Source organism: Nymphaea colorata, chromosome 1 (genome assembly GCF_008831285.2).
Source record: "Nymphaea colorata isolate Beijing-Zhang1983 chromosome 1, ASM883128v2, whole genome shotgun sequence".
Lineage (NCBI taxonomy): Eukaryota > Viridiplantae > Streptophyta > Magnoliopsida > Nymphaeales > Nymphaeaceae > Nymphaea > Nymphaea colorata.
Genome location: NC_045138.2, coordinates 9,116,850 through 9,132,118, shown reverse-complemented (window position 1 = coordinate 9,132,118; position 15,269 = coordinate 9,116,850). Strand labels below are relative to the sequence as shown.

The 15,269-nt window shown below is 42.4% G+C and overlaps 1 protein-coding gene across 3 annotated transcripts; it reads left to right on the top strand.

Moving 5' to 3' along the window:
* The first annotated feature begins 258 nt into the window (after positions 1-258).
* Positions 259-14,487, top strand: LOC116255679 (constitutive photomorphogenesis protein 10). 3 transcript variants are annotated; one of them, XM_031631602.2, is made up of 6 exons: positions 259-473; positions 537-2,029; positions 2,482-2,852; positions 8,804-8,877; positions 14,018-14,165; positions 14,299-14,487. In XM_031631602.2, the coding sequence occupies exons 3-6, from the start codon at positions 2,627-2,629 to the stop codon at positions 14,310-14,312; spliced, it is 462 nt and encodes a 153-aa protein (XP_031487462.1). In that variant the 5' UTR covers positions 259-473; positions 537-2,029; positions 2,482-2,626; the 3' UTR covers positions 14,313-14,487. The 3 variants fall into 3 exon arrangements, with proteins under 3 accessions (XP_031487462.1, XP_031487448.1, XP_031487456.1); XM_031631588.2 differs by having other exon boundaries at positions 266-473; positions 555-2,029; positions 14,267-14,487; XM_031631596.2 differs by having other exon boundaries at positions 266-473; positions 14,267-14,487.
* Positions 14,488-15,269: the final 782 nt, after the last annotated feature.

Sequence of the window (15,269 nt, the reverse complement as noted above, 5' to 3'; positions counted from 1 at the left end):
TGTCATTCATTCGTTCTCTTATTTCATTATCTTATATATATTTTATAATAGTATAACATTATCTAATACTTATTTCATGCATATTTGTTTTCTCACACGTACATATTCAATGTATGGGTTAAAAATAAATGTGTATATTGATAATATGATTCACATCCGATATACAATCTTTATTACATAACACTCACTTTGTTTTCACAGTATATAAGGCACGCAAAGCCATTTTGATTAATAATCTTGGGTTACGTTTTTGATGTGAAAACTTTGGAAAGGAAATAAAACTATCAATCACACCAACTTCTGATGCCCCATTCCAACCTGCAAACTCATCGGCGACTCCCTCATTCCACTCAACACTGAGGCAAGCTGCACCCATAATGGTGGTTGATTCAGACGGACAGGATGCATTGTTGGGCGCCCAACAAGCCGTCGTCCTCCCTTTATGCCACAACAATCCATCGATGTCTGCTCAGGTACGTCCATCGTCTCACCTCCCCCCTTATCGATCCCCTTCACCCTCTCTAATTTTCCAATAGGCCCAATGCCATTTTCAGGCTGACAAACAAGACAGATTGCGCTTTTCTCACTCTCGAGCTCCAATTTCTCATCCCCAGCTCTCAATTCGAGTTTCCCTTGGCGAATCGACCTTTTTCCCAATCCAGCAGTATCCTCTTCTCTTGATGGAATCAGGAGATTCTTGCCGGCTTTCCATGACCGAAGCTACTAGGAGTCTACTGGTTTTCTTAACCTCTTTTTGAGCCCTACGACCCATAGCCACCAAACGCTCCCAACACCCACCGAAAGCCTCACCCTTCAGTCCCCCTACCCATTAGCCGAACACACTCCATCTATTCGGTGACGTCTAGCCCAGCTCTCCATCCGAATTGATCCATACCCTTTGCACTGGAGAACCTCCATCGACCCCCCTTCTAAACCCCCTTGTCAGCTCACCCAGAGCCCCTGCCGTGCACGTGCAGAATCTGTGCGAAGTTAGCATTCACGCTGGTAATGTAAGTGTTCGAGGTATTTCCTGCAGATGGTGTGCCAGACCCCATGTTTGCTTGCATCTTTGAAGGGGTTCTCGTAATCATAATCCAGCAAATAAGCACTCATTGGAAAGCCCTTTCAATAATATTTCCAACGAGTGCTCATTTGCCTCAATCAGATTTCGGTCGACTTTGTGGCACTGGATCCAAATTGCAAGACTGTTCACTGTGCTGCGCCTGTTGCGTGAGGTGTTTAGAGGTACTGTTTCTAGCATGGTTTGAGTGGGTTTCCATGCTCGAGTTCAACAAACAAGACCTCATTGGACAACTCTCCAGATTACCTTCCAAGAACGCCTACACACCCTGCTCGGAGATCAGTAGCTTGAGATTCGACCATCAGAAGGAGGCCAACTGATCACTGTTTAGTTCCTGCTGCATGGAAGTGTCCAAAGGCACTATTTCCAGCGATATTTGAGCAGGTTACCCTGCTTCGATTTGAGTGGGTAAGAGCTCGTTAGAAAGCCCTTTCGATTATTCCAACAAGTATCTAATCGGCTTCCGTTAGAGTTCTACAACCCGAGATATTGCTACCGGAACCATGTCTACTGACCATATTTTATGACCTGGTGGATTGGTTCTGGCTTCTTGGCGAGCCGGTGCCTTGTGCTTAGTCGTAGCGCCTTAGCGACCCTTAAAAGTTTTGACGGAGGTGTGCTACTCTGCGGATGTTCAAGCCCTAGAGGATCGCCTTAGATGCGGCCAGTTGCCCGGTTGGTGATCATCTGGATGCAGAGGTCGAGACTCGCATTCTTCTCGGGTGCAGACGTGCAGTAGTGTTTTCTTGGCCGGATCGTAGAAGTCACCTTGGCTTGGCCTTAAAGGATTTTTCTAACGTGGCTCGGCTCTTCCGAGTTGACCTTGCCGCCATCAGCACCTTGGCAGCGGATCCCATCATCCTGGCGGCAGCGTTGTGGAGCTCGATAGGAGTTGCTTTCGGAGGCCTGATCCATTTCTTCTGGACTGCTTGGCGTACTTGCTCATTGGTGAGTTATTCAGTGTCCTCCTCCCTCGCATCAATCTTCTGGGTGATTTGCCGAGCCTAGATAGGCTCCCTGGCATCGACAACCCTCGCTACTATGGCCCAAAGCGTAGGTAGCATTGAGGAGTGAGGACCCGACTGCCATCTTCTCGAGTTGGCTTGTACCGAGAGGATGCCGAGAGGATTATCTGGCTGTGGTTTGCCCATTAACCTCCTTCGAGCCGTGGACAACACTCCTAGTCCGATTGAAGGCTGAGGTTGTGGTTTGGCGTTGTATGCGTGTGCTTGATATTTTTATTGAAAGCTCATCTTGTACCGTACACTATTGTACGCATATGGGCCTTTACACCTAATTTCCGAATTTTGTTGTGAGGGCCTGGGAATGCATGTACTGCCATACTGACTTGTATTTGCGCCGGAACTCCTGTTTGGCTGAACTGACTTTGAATCGTGTAGGCTGGGTAGGACCGTAGGACTAATTGAGCGGCGGGGAGTGGGGTCGGGCCCGCACCACCTTCTCAATTCTGAGCTCAACGGATTAGGGTTGGCTTCCTTCCCAGCCAGCAGGAATTCTCACCTTGAGCAAACAGAGAGAGTGAGAATGGTGGGGCCGACCACCAGCAGCAGCTCGGGGGGAGGTGGAGGAGGTGGCGCCGGAGGGGCAAGTGGAGTTCGCTCGTGGCCACCGACGACGTCGGTGTCTGCTTCGGGGAAGAGAATACAGAAGGAGATGGTCGAGTTCAACGCCGACCCTCCTCTCGATTGCTCCGCAGGACCTAAAGGCGACAACCTCTACCAATGGGTCTCTACTATCTTAGGCCCCCGGGGTAGGTGGTGCTTAATCTCTTCTCTTCTTGCATACGTCAACTCACATTGCGCTCTGTTTTCCCTTCTCACACACACCATTAATTTGCCATGCCCTCAAATACGCCGACAGAGTTGAGAGTTTTTTTTTTGGGTGGGGGAATTACCATGAAAGCTCTGAGTAGTGCCAAATTCGTGTCAAATATGATGTACCACATATATTCAATTAAGGGAGGAGAATTAGTACCTAAGAAGCAGAAACAAAAGGATTTTTTATGATCTTTCGATTATCGAATCGACTGATGGGATCGCCTACCTAGCCAACCTCACAATTAAATACCACAGCTAAAGCAGCACTAAGATTAACACGCTTTTGTAGTTGGTACGGAAGTTAAAGCACCCGATGGAGTAGCATCAGCTGTCGCTGCTTGGATGAGTTTACTTTCAAAATGGACGGTGGTTCTGTCATTTGGTATAGACGGTTAATTTTGATAACGTATGTTGTTCATGACTTTTTCTATGTAAACATTGCACCTTCTGTGCCTTGTTGGTACTCTGAAGAGCAAAATGTAGTGTTATGATGTTTATTACAAAATCTTCCATATCTGTGACTTTAGCTTGCGCTGTAGGAAGTGTAGCTAATAGAAACCATTTTGTAACCTCATATGCCCTTTTACATTTCCAGGAAACATTACAGACTACAGTGAGGAGGTTGAGATGTTTTCATGTTCCTTGCTTTCCAACAAATTTGGTTCGTTCTTTGGAAAGAAATATGTAAAGGGTCATATCAATCTTAAGAACAAAATATGTAGATGGTCTTATGAAACAATGGTGCCTATTTGTTAGCCTCGGATTGGCCAACTCCCATAGCAGCCACACGCTGCAACACTCACACACACAGCTGTAGGAAGCCCAGCTTCTCTTCACGTCAAAGGTTATTCTTCATTAGGGTTTGATTAACCCTTAAGAGGGCTTAAGTACATGACGTGCTGGGTTGGGTTGCACACTCTAACTAGACCCGACCCGGTACAAAGGAAATTACTAACTTAAAATCATTCAGAAATAATAACGACAGGAATTAAAGAGTTGCTGAATAACTTGCGCCTAACAATTGCCCCCCCCTTCGAAAACACCCTGTCCTCAAGGTGTAAAATCTGGAAAGCGAGTAGTAACTTCTTTCGCCTTTTCCCGTGTTGCTATGCCTTCCTCGGTATTGTTCCATTCGATTAACCATTCAATATATCTGGTCCCCTCTTGGTTGATAGTGCGAGTGGCAAGTCGGCGGAAGGGCACAGCCCTGGTTTGGTCTTCAGTAATGGGCTCTGAAATTATGTCTTCTTCAACTGGTGGTTGGGAACACGACTTAAGCTTGGAGACGTGAAGGATGAGATGTATTTTACTTCCAGCCGGTAGTAGCAACTCGTATGCGAGAGTGCCAACGTGCCTGATGATGCGAAACGGGCCAACGTAGCGGGGGGTGAGCTTATTGTACCCTCGTGGCCGATGATGCGCTACTGCTTGGGTCGGATGGCGCAAATACACCCACTCGTCTACGTTATACTGCTGTTCTCGGTGTTTGTGGTTGTATTAGATTACCATCCGGTTGCGCGCCGCAGCGAGATGTGCCTTGAGATCTCCCAAAATGGCGTCCCTGCAGCGGAGTTGAGTGTCCACTGACTCTTCTCTCGCCGTGTTTGGCTGATATCGACGTATAGTGGGAGGAGGACGCCCATACACCGCCTCAAATGGTGTGACAATGGTAGAGGAGTGCCAACTTGTGTTGTATGAGAATTCAGCCCACGACAAATATTTTGCCCAAAGCCGTGGTCGTTGTCCTGCAAAACAATGTAAGTAAGTTTCTAAGCACCTGTTTACTACCTCGGTTTAGCCATCGGTCTGCGGATGGTACGCTGTGCTCAACTTTAACTTCGTGCCCTGTATCTGAAAATATTCCTTTCAGAAAGCACTAATGAAGATGGGATCTCTATCACTGGTTATCGACCTGGGCATTCCATGCAGCTTCCCATTATTATCTTGGAAAGCACGAGCTACCGTCTTCGCGGAATATGGGTGCGACAATGGCACAAAATGTGCATATTTTGAAAGGCGCACCACAACCAAAATAACAGACTTTCCCTGGGAGGAGGATAGGCCTTCTATAAAATCCAGGGATATTGTCTTCCCATATAAGCTTTGGCGTGGGAAGGTGTTGAAGCAGCCCTGTTGGCTTCATGGTCTCGTATTTGTTCCGTTGGCAGATATCGCACCTCCTTACAAAATCAGTGATGGCTCTTTTCATTCTTGGCCAATAAAATGCAGGTCGCAGCCAACGGTAAGTGCCCTCCACTCCTTCATGGCCAGCCGTCTGCTCATTGTGGTAATGATGTATGAGAGTTTGCGGCAGGGTGGACTTGGGTGGAATGAAGATGCGTCCGCGGCGATATAGGTATGGTGATTTCCACTCATACCCATACACCTTAAGGGGATTCTGCGCCAACTCATCCGTGATTTTCTTTACCGAAGTGGCGTTTTCGTGTGTCTGTCGAATCTCGTCCCACAAGTGAGCCTGGACTTGTGAGATTGAAAAGAAGCTACTAACCTGATGGTCGTGGGATCGGGACAGGCCATCTGCTCCTGCATTTTCTTTCCCCTTGCGATAACAGATTTGGAAGTCAAAGCTCATCAATTTCAGCATCCACTTTTGTAATGATGAAGATAGGGTGGATTGTTGCAGGCAATGTTTGAGGCTGCAATGGTCGGTCAAGACAACAAATTGTTGCCCCGGAAGATAGTGCTTTCATTTGAGGACGGCAAGGACTATGGCGATTGCTTCTCGTTCATAGGTTGATTTACTAGCAAATGTCGGGCCCATTGCTCGGCTGAAATAAGCAATTGGGTGTTGCTCTTGGCTCAGTACAACTCCCACTCCCAAATCAGATGCATCTGACTCCACATTAAATGGAAGTTGAAAATTAGACATTTGTAAAACCGGGGCTGTAGCCACTGCCTCCTTGAGCTGCTGAAAGGCTTGTTCGGCTTGACTACTCCACTTGAAACAACCTTTCTTAGTTAGGGCTGTGAGAGGGGCTGCAACCCGACCGTAATTCCGAACAAATTTACGTTAGTAACCAGTGAGCCCGAGGAACGCACGCATCTCCCGTACGTTTCTAGGTGTCACCCTTTCACCGCATGGACTTTTTCTTGTTCCATGCTCAACTTCCCGTGACTTATCACATGCCCTAAATAAGAGATATTGGAAGTACCAAAAACACATTTTGAGAGTTTGGCATGTAACTTGTGTCACTGCAAAGCCACTAAAACAATTCTTAAATGGTGGAGGTGTTCTTGTTCCCCTTTGCTGTAAATCAAAATATCGTCAAAGAACACCAATACGAACCGTCGTAAGAAGGGGCGAAACACGTCGTTCATCAGCGACTGAAAAGTGGAAGGTGCGTTTGTTAGTCCGAAAGGCATGACAACGAATTCGTAATGTCCATCGTGCGTGTGGAAGGCTGTCTTAGGAATGTCATCTTTCACCACACGGATCTGATGATACCCTGAGCGGAGGTCCAGTTTGGAGAATTCGCGTGCGTCATAAAGCTCATCTAACAAGTCTTCCACAATGGGGATGATGTACCTGTCTTTGATAGTGATGACATTCAAGGCACAATAATCCACGCAGAAACGCCAACTGCCATCTTTCTTTATGACCAGCAAGGTGGGTGAAGCAAAGGGGCTGCGACTTGGCTGAATTACCCCTGTTGCCAACATTTCCTGCACAAGTTCTTCGAGGGTTTCTCGCTGGACTCGGCTGTAACGGTATGGTCTAGATTTAACAGGTTCGGCTCCCGGTTGCAACTCAATACGATGTTCATATCCTCTCTCTGGTGGCAGCATCTTAGGGATTCTAAAAACTATCTCAAACTCTTGTAGTATTTCCTGCAACGTTCTTTTGAACTCATCAGAGCCGAATCAAATTTCTTTTTCTTCCGTATGCGTCTGCATTTGAGTGGTCAGCAGAAGAAAAGAAGTGGACGACCCTTTCATCATGCGGGCAGTCGGTGCTTCTGAACAAGATCGCATGGGGCTCGCTTTCAATGTGAACCTTTCGTTCGCCGGTCCCCTAAACTGCATTTTCATGCCCACAAAATCCCAAACCACTTCTCCCAATTCGCGCAACCACTGGATGCCTAATACCAGGTCGGCTCCCTTCATGGCTAAAATATATAACTGTACAGGAAAGTGGAAGCCTTGGATCTCTAGCTTTTCTGTCTGACACTTACCCCTGCATCGTAGGGTGCTCCCATCTCCTACCACCACGTCAAAGGTGGGTTGAACCTCCATGTGGCAGCCCAGGGCCCGGGCAGATTTCTCACAAATGAAATTGTGAGTCGAGCCCGTATCGATCAGCACGCTGACGGGTCGGCCTCGCAACTTTCTTCCACACGCATGAGGTGCAGAACCTCATCTCCAGCTAACGCATGTAGCGAAATTTCGGGGACCGTCTGATTTTCCATAGTTAAGGGTGGAGTATCATCGGCCTCTAGTGGTTCTTCGCTCTCCTCGACTAGGTACATGTGTAGGCGTTTACAGTTATGCCCTGGAACGTACGGCTGATCGCAGTGAAAACATTGGTTCAGTCGTCTCTTTTCCTTGATCTGCTCGGGCGTCAAATGCCTCACCACTTGGCGCGGCGCGTTTCCCTTTTGATTTCTTCCCGGGACAGGTGTAAAAACGTCAGATTTGGGCTTCTCGGGTGGGCTGGTCCTCGCATCTAGCCACGTCTTATGGAAGGTCTCGCGCGGGCTGGTTTTCACGTCCTGCCACGTCTTGCTAAAAGTGCCCCGAGTGAACGTCTGTAGCCGTTCGTTTTTCTCTTCCACCGTGCGGGCTAATTTGAAGCAGTCCCTTAATGTTCGTGGCTTCATCGCTTGAACTTCGATGCGTATTTCATCCTTCAAACCTGCTAGGAACGCGCCAATGAGGGCTGGAAGGGGCCATCCAGGCACCATGTTCATCAATTTCTCAAAATGTTCCTGGTACTCCAACACCGTACCCGATTGTTTAATGCTCGACAACTCTACATTGTAGTTGAGATACGCCGACGGTCCAAAGCGCGCCGTGAGTTCTTGCACCAATGTCGTCCAGTCCGGTCTCCCTTGCTGCAACACCAATGAACATAACCAACGTACCACCGCTCCTTCGAAGTAAACCGTCGCGTGACGCACTCTTTCATCACCCACAATTCCTTGGCAATCGAAATATTGTTCGGCGCGGAACACCCAACTGATCGGGTCATCTCCAGAGAATCGTGGAAAATCCATCTGTTTCGGGCGCCAAGTTGCGCCACCGTTCCTTGGCGAACCCTGTTCTCTGCGCTCATCCAATTGGGTCTGATCTGAATCAAGCGATTACTGCCGGGAACCTTGTCGCAGGCTTTCCCGCAAGAGTGCCGACATTGCCTGTTGTTCCACCAACATGGCCTCCAATCGTGCGTCCACTGTGTTCAGGCATTGATCCATCCCATGTATCGGCCCTTCCAGGCCGCCGATCGCCGCTTCCACTTGATTTCGGTGTTGTTCCACCGCTGCAATGGCGTCACACGCAGTGACTCTCTCCGCCATGATGTTTGAAGCTCTGATACCTTGTTAGCCTCGGATTGGCCAACTCCCACAGCAGCCACACGCTGCAGCACTCACACACACAGCCGTACGAAGCCCAGCTTCTCTTCACGTCAAAGGTTATTCTTCATTAGGTTTTGATTAACCCTTAAGAGGGCTTAAGTACATGTCGTGCTAGGTTGGGTTGCACACTCTAACTAAACCCGACCCGGTACAAAGGAAATTACTAACTTAAAAGCATTCAGAAATAATAACAACAGGAATTAAAGAGTTGCTGAATAAAATAACTTGCGCCTAACACTATTATAATGTGTGTGTCTGTATCTTACCCAATCCATTTTTTTCGATTGTAGGCTCACCATACGAGGGTGGTGTATTTTTCTTGGACATCACGTTTCCAAGTGATTATCCATTCAAACCTCCTAAGGTGCACTCTGGTTACATTTACTAATATTACTTCTTGTTGTCGACGTGCTGATAGGCAAGTATCAAATTTTAAGGGCTTATTTTGTAATTACAATGCTAATATTACACTCTGAACATTTTCTTTTGATTGATGGGTTTTTTTCGCTTCCTGCATCTGTAATGTATGATCCATAAATGTAATATTAAAGACCCTTAAGCTATTTCTAGCTCCTTTGTGGCTGTGTTTAAAGTACCTGCAACTTTCCTTTATAGTAAAGGTTATTTGTTCAGAGAGAGAGAGAGAGAGAGAGAGAGAACTAGCTATTCTCGTTCATTTACTTGGTCAAACATTTTTTTAGTATCTTTGCATCATGGGGAACTTTTTCCTGTTATATGACTAAGATAATCTGGACCTAGTGATCTTATCTTGTGAAAGTAATTTTATTCACTCTATAGGTTAACTATCTTCCATATTTTAAAATATCATGTCTCTCGACATGTTATTTTGAGGAATGATTTTACTGGTACTTTGTCTGTTCAAGAAAATTAACATCTTTTCTAATATACAAATGACGTGCTTCAGTACATTTTGACATTCCTTAATTGAGTTATATTGTTTTAATATTTTTTTTCATCTGTTGTTAGATCATTATTTACGTCAATGAAAATCCTTTTGTTAATTTTCTTTGTTCGTCATTTTGAGTTGGATTATTTTCAATTTTATTTTTATTTTTCATCTATTGTTACACCATTATTTTCCTCAATGAAAATCTATTTTATTATTTTTATGTTGTTTTTGTTGACATCTCACTTTTATGAGGAGATGTTATTTTTTGGATTCATGATCAGACTATGTTTCCTACTATGGTTAGTCACATAATTCCAAGCACTTTTGTAATCTAACCCATATTGTTCAGGTCCAAAGTTAGATACATAATGAAACGGAACATAAAACATTGAAAATTTAATTTTTAGTATTAAAAATTGACAAAAAATTTAAAAAGCAGGGCAAAAAGATAAGAAGAAAAAATTAGGAAAAGATACTCTCTATGGAAAAACATGAATTATAAAAGCATAGCATGTAACAAATATATTTACGTATAACATACATGTTTTTATTTGAAATAATTAAAATTGACCATTAAATTACTTTCAAAACTTAAATGGGCATCAAAATAAATAAATTTTCAATTTTCGTTTTGTACAACTTACTCCATGGAGTCTTTAAGCAACTTATGATCACAAAATTTGAATTGTAGGCTCTTATAAGCAAAACCACAAATACTCTATTTTTATTGCATGACATTGGCCTTTTTTTTTTAACCTTAAATGTGTAAGATTGCCTTTCAAGTTGACCATGATATTATAAGAATGTTATGTTCTTTTGACCTTGTTTATGTTTCCAAGGTGTGATATAAGTTAGACCTATATTTGCAACATGCAATATGTGGAGTGTATTGTAAGTTACACCCAATACGGTACGCCCCTCTAAAACTAGTTTCGGGGATGTATAGTATTTTTTTCCTTCATAGTTATGTTAATTGTTAAGTAATGTGTCATACGATGTGCTATGCTTGAACATTGCTACCAAGAGCAACTAGTTTTAACTCTTTTGGAAGGCTTCTAACTAAAAACATTGTTAGTAGTCACAGAATAGTTACATCTCATGTATCCTAAGAAACATTTTGTTTATCAATTATGGAAAGATGTGGAGCAGTAATTTTTGCTATTTGATGATGAGCATGTTGATCAAGCATCTGCTTGTCCAAGGTGGTGAGAATTTCTAACTTGTTCAACTACCATCAAAAGTTTCATTATCCAGGTTAAATTGTAATGTATCTCAGGGAGTATCAAGTTACGTTGGAATTTGGATATATGCACAACGTAATGAAATCATGAAGGTTGAACATGCATGTATTATCAGCTTGCTCTCTTGAGCATCTGGCCGCATGGTCCACATGTACATGGGTGTGTAATGCGGGGCAATGCCTGAATTCTTAAAGCAGCTATAGAAAAAAATTACTATCATATAGTAATGCTATCAGATACTAGTTACAAAAAGTCATGTGGGTGTGGGACCTGTGGGTGTAGAGCATTTTGGGAAAAGTCTGAGTGCTAGCCTGCTAGGACATGATAACAATGTGATTTTTAATTTTTAAGCAAGCAAAATAACAAACACCTCCAATCAAAATAAGAAATACAACTCATGAATAATGGTAAGATTCAACTAAAGTGCACAAACAGACAAGCTACACACAACCAAGTACATTCCAAAATCATAGGGAGAAAAGAGAAGAAAATGCAGACCTGGTGGTTCCAAGTCTGTATCGCAGAGACTCGATGCGAGAGAGAGAGAGAGAGAGTCTAATGACTCCATTATCACCAGCTGAGTTGTTGGCAATGATTCCATTTTGTTGGATTTGTGTGTGTGAGAGGGAGATCACTGATCATTGGTTGCCTTTAGCTTGAGATTGGGAAGAGATGTGTGTGACTGTTGCTTGAGATTAGCGGACGAGAAAGATGAGGGTCAAACTTTGGCACTTCTTAATTTTTACTTTTTATTGAATGTTAAAATTAATTTTTTTAAATTTAACTATAAATTGGTGGAAATAAACTTGGTCAAAGTTGATCAACTCCAAAGTTGAATGCCTTTGGATGCATTGATTACAACCACACTGCATTGACTGTGTGAGCGTGCCCAGGGCAAGTCCAAACCTGCTCACGTGTTTGGCTGTGTCAACAGGCACCTTCTTAAGTGATACAGAGTGACATATTTGATGGTAGTTAATGATTTTTGTTATTGCTGAAAATTTTCCTATGGTAAGCATCATGCAAGAAGCTGAAATCTTGGTCCACTGACACTGAAAAAAGTTTTGGAAACATTAATTTGTTGTTGTCGAAATGCCAATAAACTATTATCTAATTGTAAGTTCTTATGTTTGCAATTAGAATGGCGCTTTCAAAATTGCATTGTTTTTGTTTTTTCTGAACATGTATCTGTAGGTTGTTTTGTTTCCTGCATCGGTATGTTCCATAAATATGATCATGGAAACCCATTTAGCAATATCTATTTTCTCATTAGTTATGTTTAAAAGTAACTGCAACTCTCCTTTTATGGTGCAAAAGATTCTTCGAGAGAGAGGAAAGAGAGTTATTGCTTATTCTGAACTTCAGACGCAATCTCCATGGAGTCATTATGGTTGGTTTGCTTTGTGAAACATATCTGGCAGTAACTTTTTCCTGCTTATGACTAACATAATCTGGACCTGTTGATGTTGGCTTGTGATAGTAAGCCTTGGTATGTGGGCTACTGTCTTCAATATTTTGAAAATGTGACGCCTCTTTAAATGTTGCTCTAAGAAGGTGATTTTACTGGTACTTTGTCTATTTGAGAAAATCAACACCTTTCCTGTTATGCAAAAGATATTGTTCATTGTACTGTAACGTTCTTTAATTGATCTTCATTCATTTATTTTCAATTTTATTTTTTATTTTTCATCTGGTATTGCACCGTTATTTGCTCAATGAATATTCTTTTGTTTTATTTTTCCATGTTATTTTTCTCAACACCTCAACTTTCTGAGGAGATGTTATTGGAAACGGTCCTAGCAATTTTTGCTGCTATGGTTAGGTCACATGCTGGTTCAGAGCAATTTTCAGAAGAACCTGAGTGCAGGGACATGGTAGCAATCAGTACCAACCAAAATAAGAAATAGAACTCATCAATGACATTAAGCGAAAGCCCGCAAACAGCCATACACAGTAAACAGAGTGACACACAGCCGTGTACATCCTAAGATCATAGGAGGAAAGAAGGGGCAAAACTGCAGACCTGGTGGCATGAGGGTGTGCATTGCAGAAAAAGAGAGAGAGAGAGAGAGAGAGAGAGAGAGTCTTTGATTATGATTCCAGCATTGCCAGCTGAGAGAGAGAGAGAATCATTAGCAATGGTTCCATCGCTGTTGCCTTGTGTGTAGGAGAGAGTGAGCACTGATTGTCGGTTGGCAGTCGCTTATTGCCTGAGATGGGGAAGACTGTCTGATCATTGCCTGAGAACAACCATATGGGGAAGATGAGTATTGAATTTCGATGCTCTTTAGTTTTTGAGCTTCTGTTATTAAAGTGAGTTATTTGAATTTAACCCTAAAATGGGTGGAACTAGACTCGGTCAAGTTGATCAATTTCCAATTTTGGACAACTCTAGCCATTGGTGGATTGTACTTTCTGATACTGCATTGACATTGTCTGGGGTGAGTCCAGACCTCTAGACCTAAGTCATACGGGTGCGCCAAATATGGTGGCACAGACGACACCCAACTCAGTCAAACCGAATCGGCTGCTGCTCACCCGTTCTTTCTTTCTCTTGTTTTTCTTTCATTTTTTTTCCTTCTATCTTTCCCTCTTTTCTCTCTCCTCCCCTATTTTATTTAATAAAACTTTGAATTTTGTATGAGATTAAGGTAATCTTGATCAAAAAAAGTTTAAAAATATAGACAAATAAAATTACTTATATAATAGATAACATAAGATAACATATATATATATATATATATGTGTGTGTGTGTGTGTGTGTGTGTGTGTGTGTGTGTGTGTGTGTATATATATATATATATATATATATATATATGCTCTCTCGCCGCATCCCGCACCGGCACCTGCACACGCACCCATGTGACATAGCTCTAGACATGTCTGCCCGTGTCGACATAGGTCTGGGGTCGTCCTAGGTGAGTCTATGTGACATATTAGGTAATGATTTTTTATTATTACAGAAAATTTGGCTATGGTAGAATGATGTGAGAAGGTGAAATCTTAGTCATTATCACTGAAAGGTGAAAAGAGTTGTGGAGACATTTAAGATTTGAAGCTTGAATCGTGGACTTCCTATGGCTGTCTGTAGCAATAGTTAGATGCGTGTCTTCCATAATGTTTTTTTGTCATAACCCAGAATATGATGATAAATTACTGCATCAGCTTTGTTGATGACGTATTATTGAAAGTATGATCTTGTATATGTTTGGTCATATCTTGTTGAAATTGAATGGTTGGTACACGGAGTTGCCTTTTATAAATTAATCTTCCTGTCTGTCTTCATCTTTTTTCCTATCTGTTACTGTCAAACAATTTTGACTTATTATAGTTCCATTTTTCCATTTTTCCAGGTGGTGTTCAAAACACGCATATATCATTGTAATGTTGATTCTACAGGCAATATTAGCTTGGACATCTTAAGAGACAGCTGGAGTCCAGCCATAACAATTTCGAAGGTCTTAGTTGCTATCAGATCAGTCTTTACCAACCCTGATCCTTGTAAGTATGTTTCTTTTATATGTTCATTTCGATTTAGGCTTTCTGGAATACATGCTGGAAAAGTTGCTTTCTAGACAAGATAATTACATTCACATGTGCAGACAACTCTCTCATCCCAAGCATTGGGCATCAGTTCTTAACAGATAGAGCGAAACATGATAAAATCGCTGCTGAGTGGACGATGCGATATGCAAAGTGATGTAGATATTATCTGAAACATCGAAAAGGGCCTTGGTGATCATATGTATGACATATAACTACCAGAGTAATCTTGTAATCAAAACTTTGTTTTATAAATAAATCAAGAGTTAACTTTATAATATATGGTAGACAAAGGACGCACCTCTACCTATTTGTTTTACGGATGTTGGTGAAGTTACTAATCTTCTAACTTTCCACCCTGTTAAGACTTTAGACATAAGAAAGATTAGATAGCATATCGGGGCTTCAGTCATGGGTAAATGTTGAAATGCTCCAAAACTTCTTTACGTTCCAAAGGAAAATTTAATGGATTCAATGTCTCACCAAAAATTTATCCTACGTGTACTGTATTCCTGATGCATACAGAGACCTGTCCTCTATATCCCATTAAGAGTAAAGCTAAGCACATTGTTTCTTCGTCAAGAATGATTCTGCATCCTCTACGCAGATGATGTTATATTCTCCATAAGGATGAAAATAAATTTTTAAAGAAAAAAATTGAGAACAACTTAGGCTTCGTTAGTAAAAAAAAAAAAAAAGACAAGCATTATTCCCTTTAATTCCAGTTGAGATACGACTAATGAGGTGTATCAGATATTTGGTTGAAAAGTATATCTTCTTGTCAGATACCTTGGAGTTTTTATTTTTTGTGAGCAACTAAAACCAGCCATGTGTAATTCTCTCGTTTTCGATTGGAGCACACTGTAGATGTTTGGTGCATTAACCATCTTGTTCTTGCCGTTAGAAACTATAAACTTAGAATTGTCTTGGTTGCACATGTATAGGTAACATTTCATTCCCATTGGTACGTGAGCTTCAAGCTTCCCTGCAAAACCCTTTCTTTCATGGAGGCAATGTTCAGGATCTCTCTTTTTCGGGCTTGGAAGTGTCCAAAAAGACTTA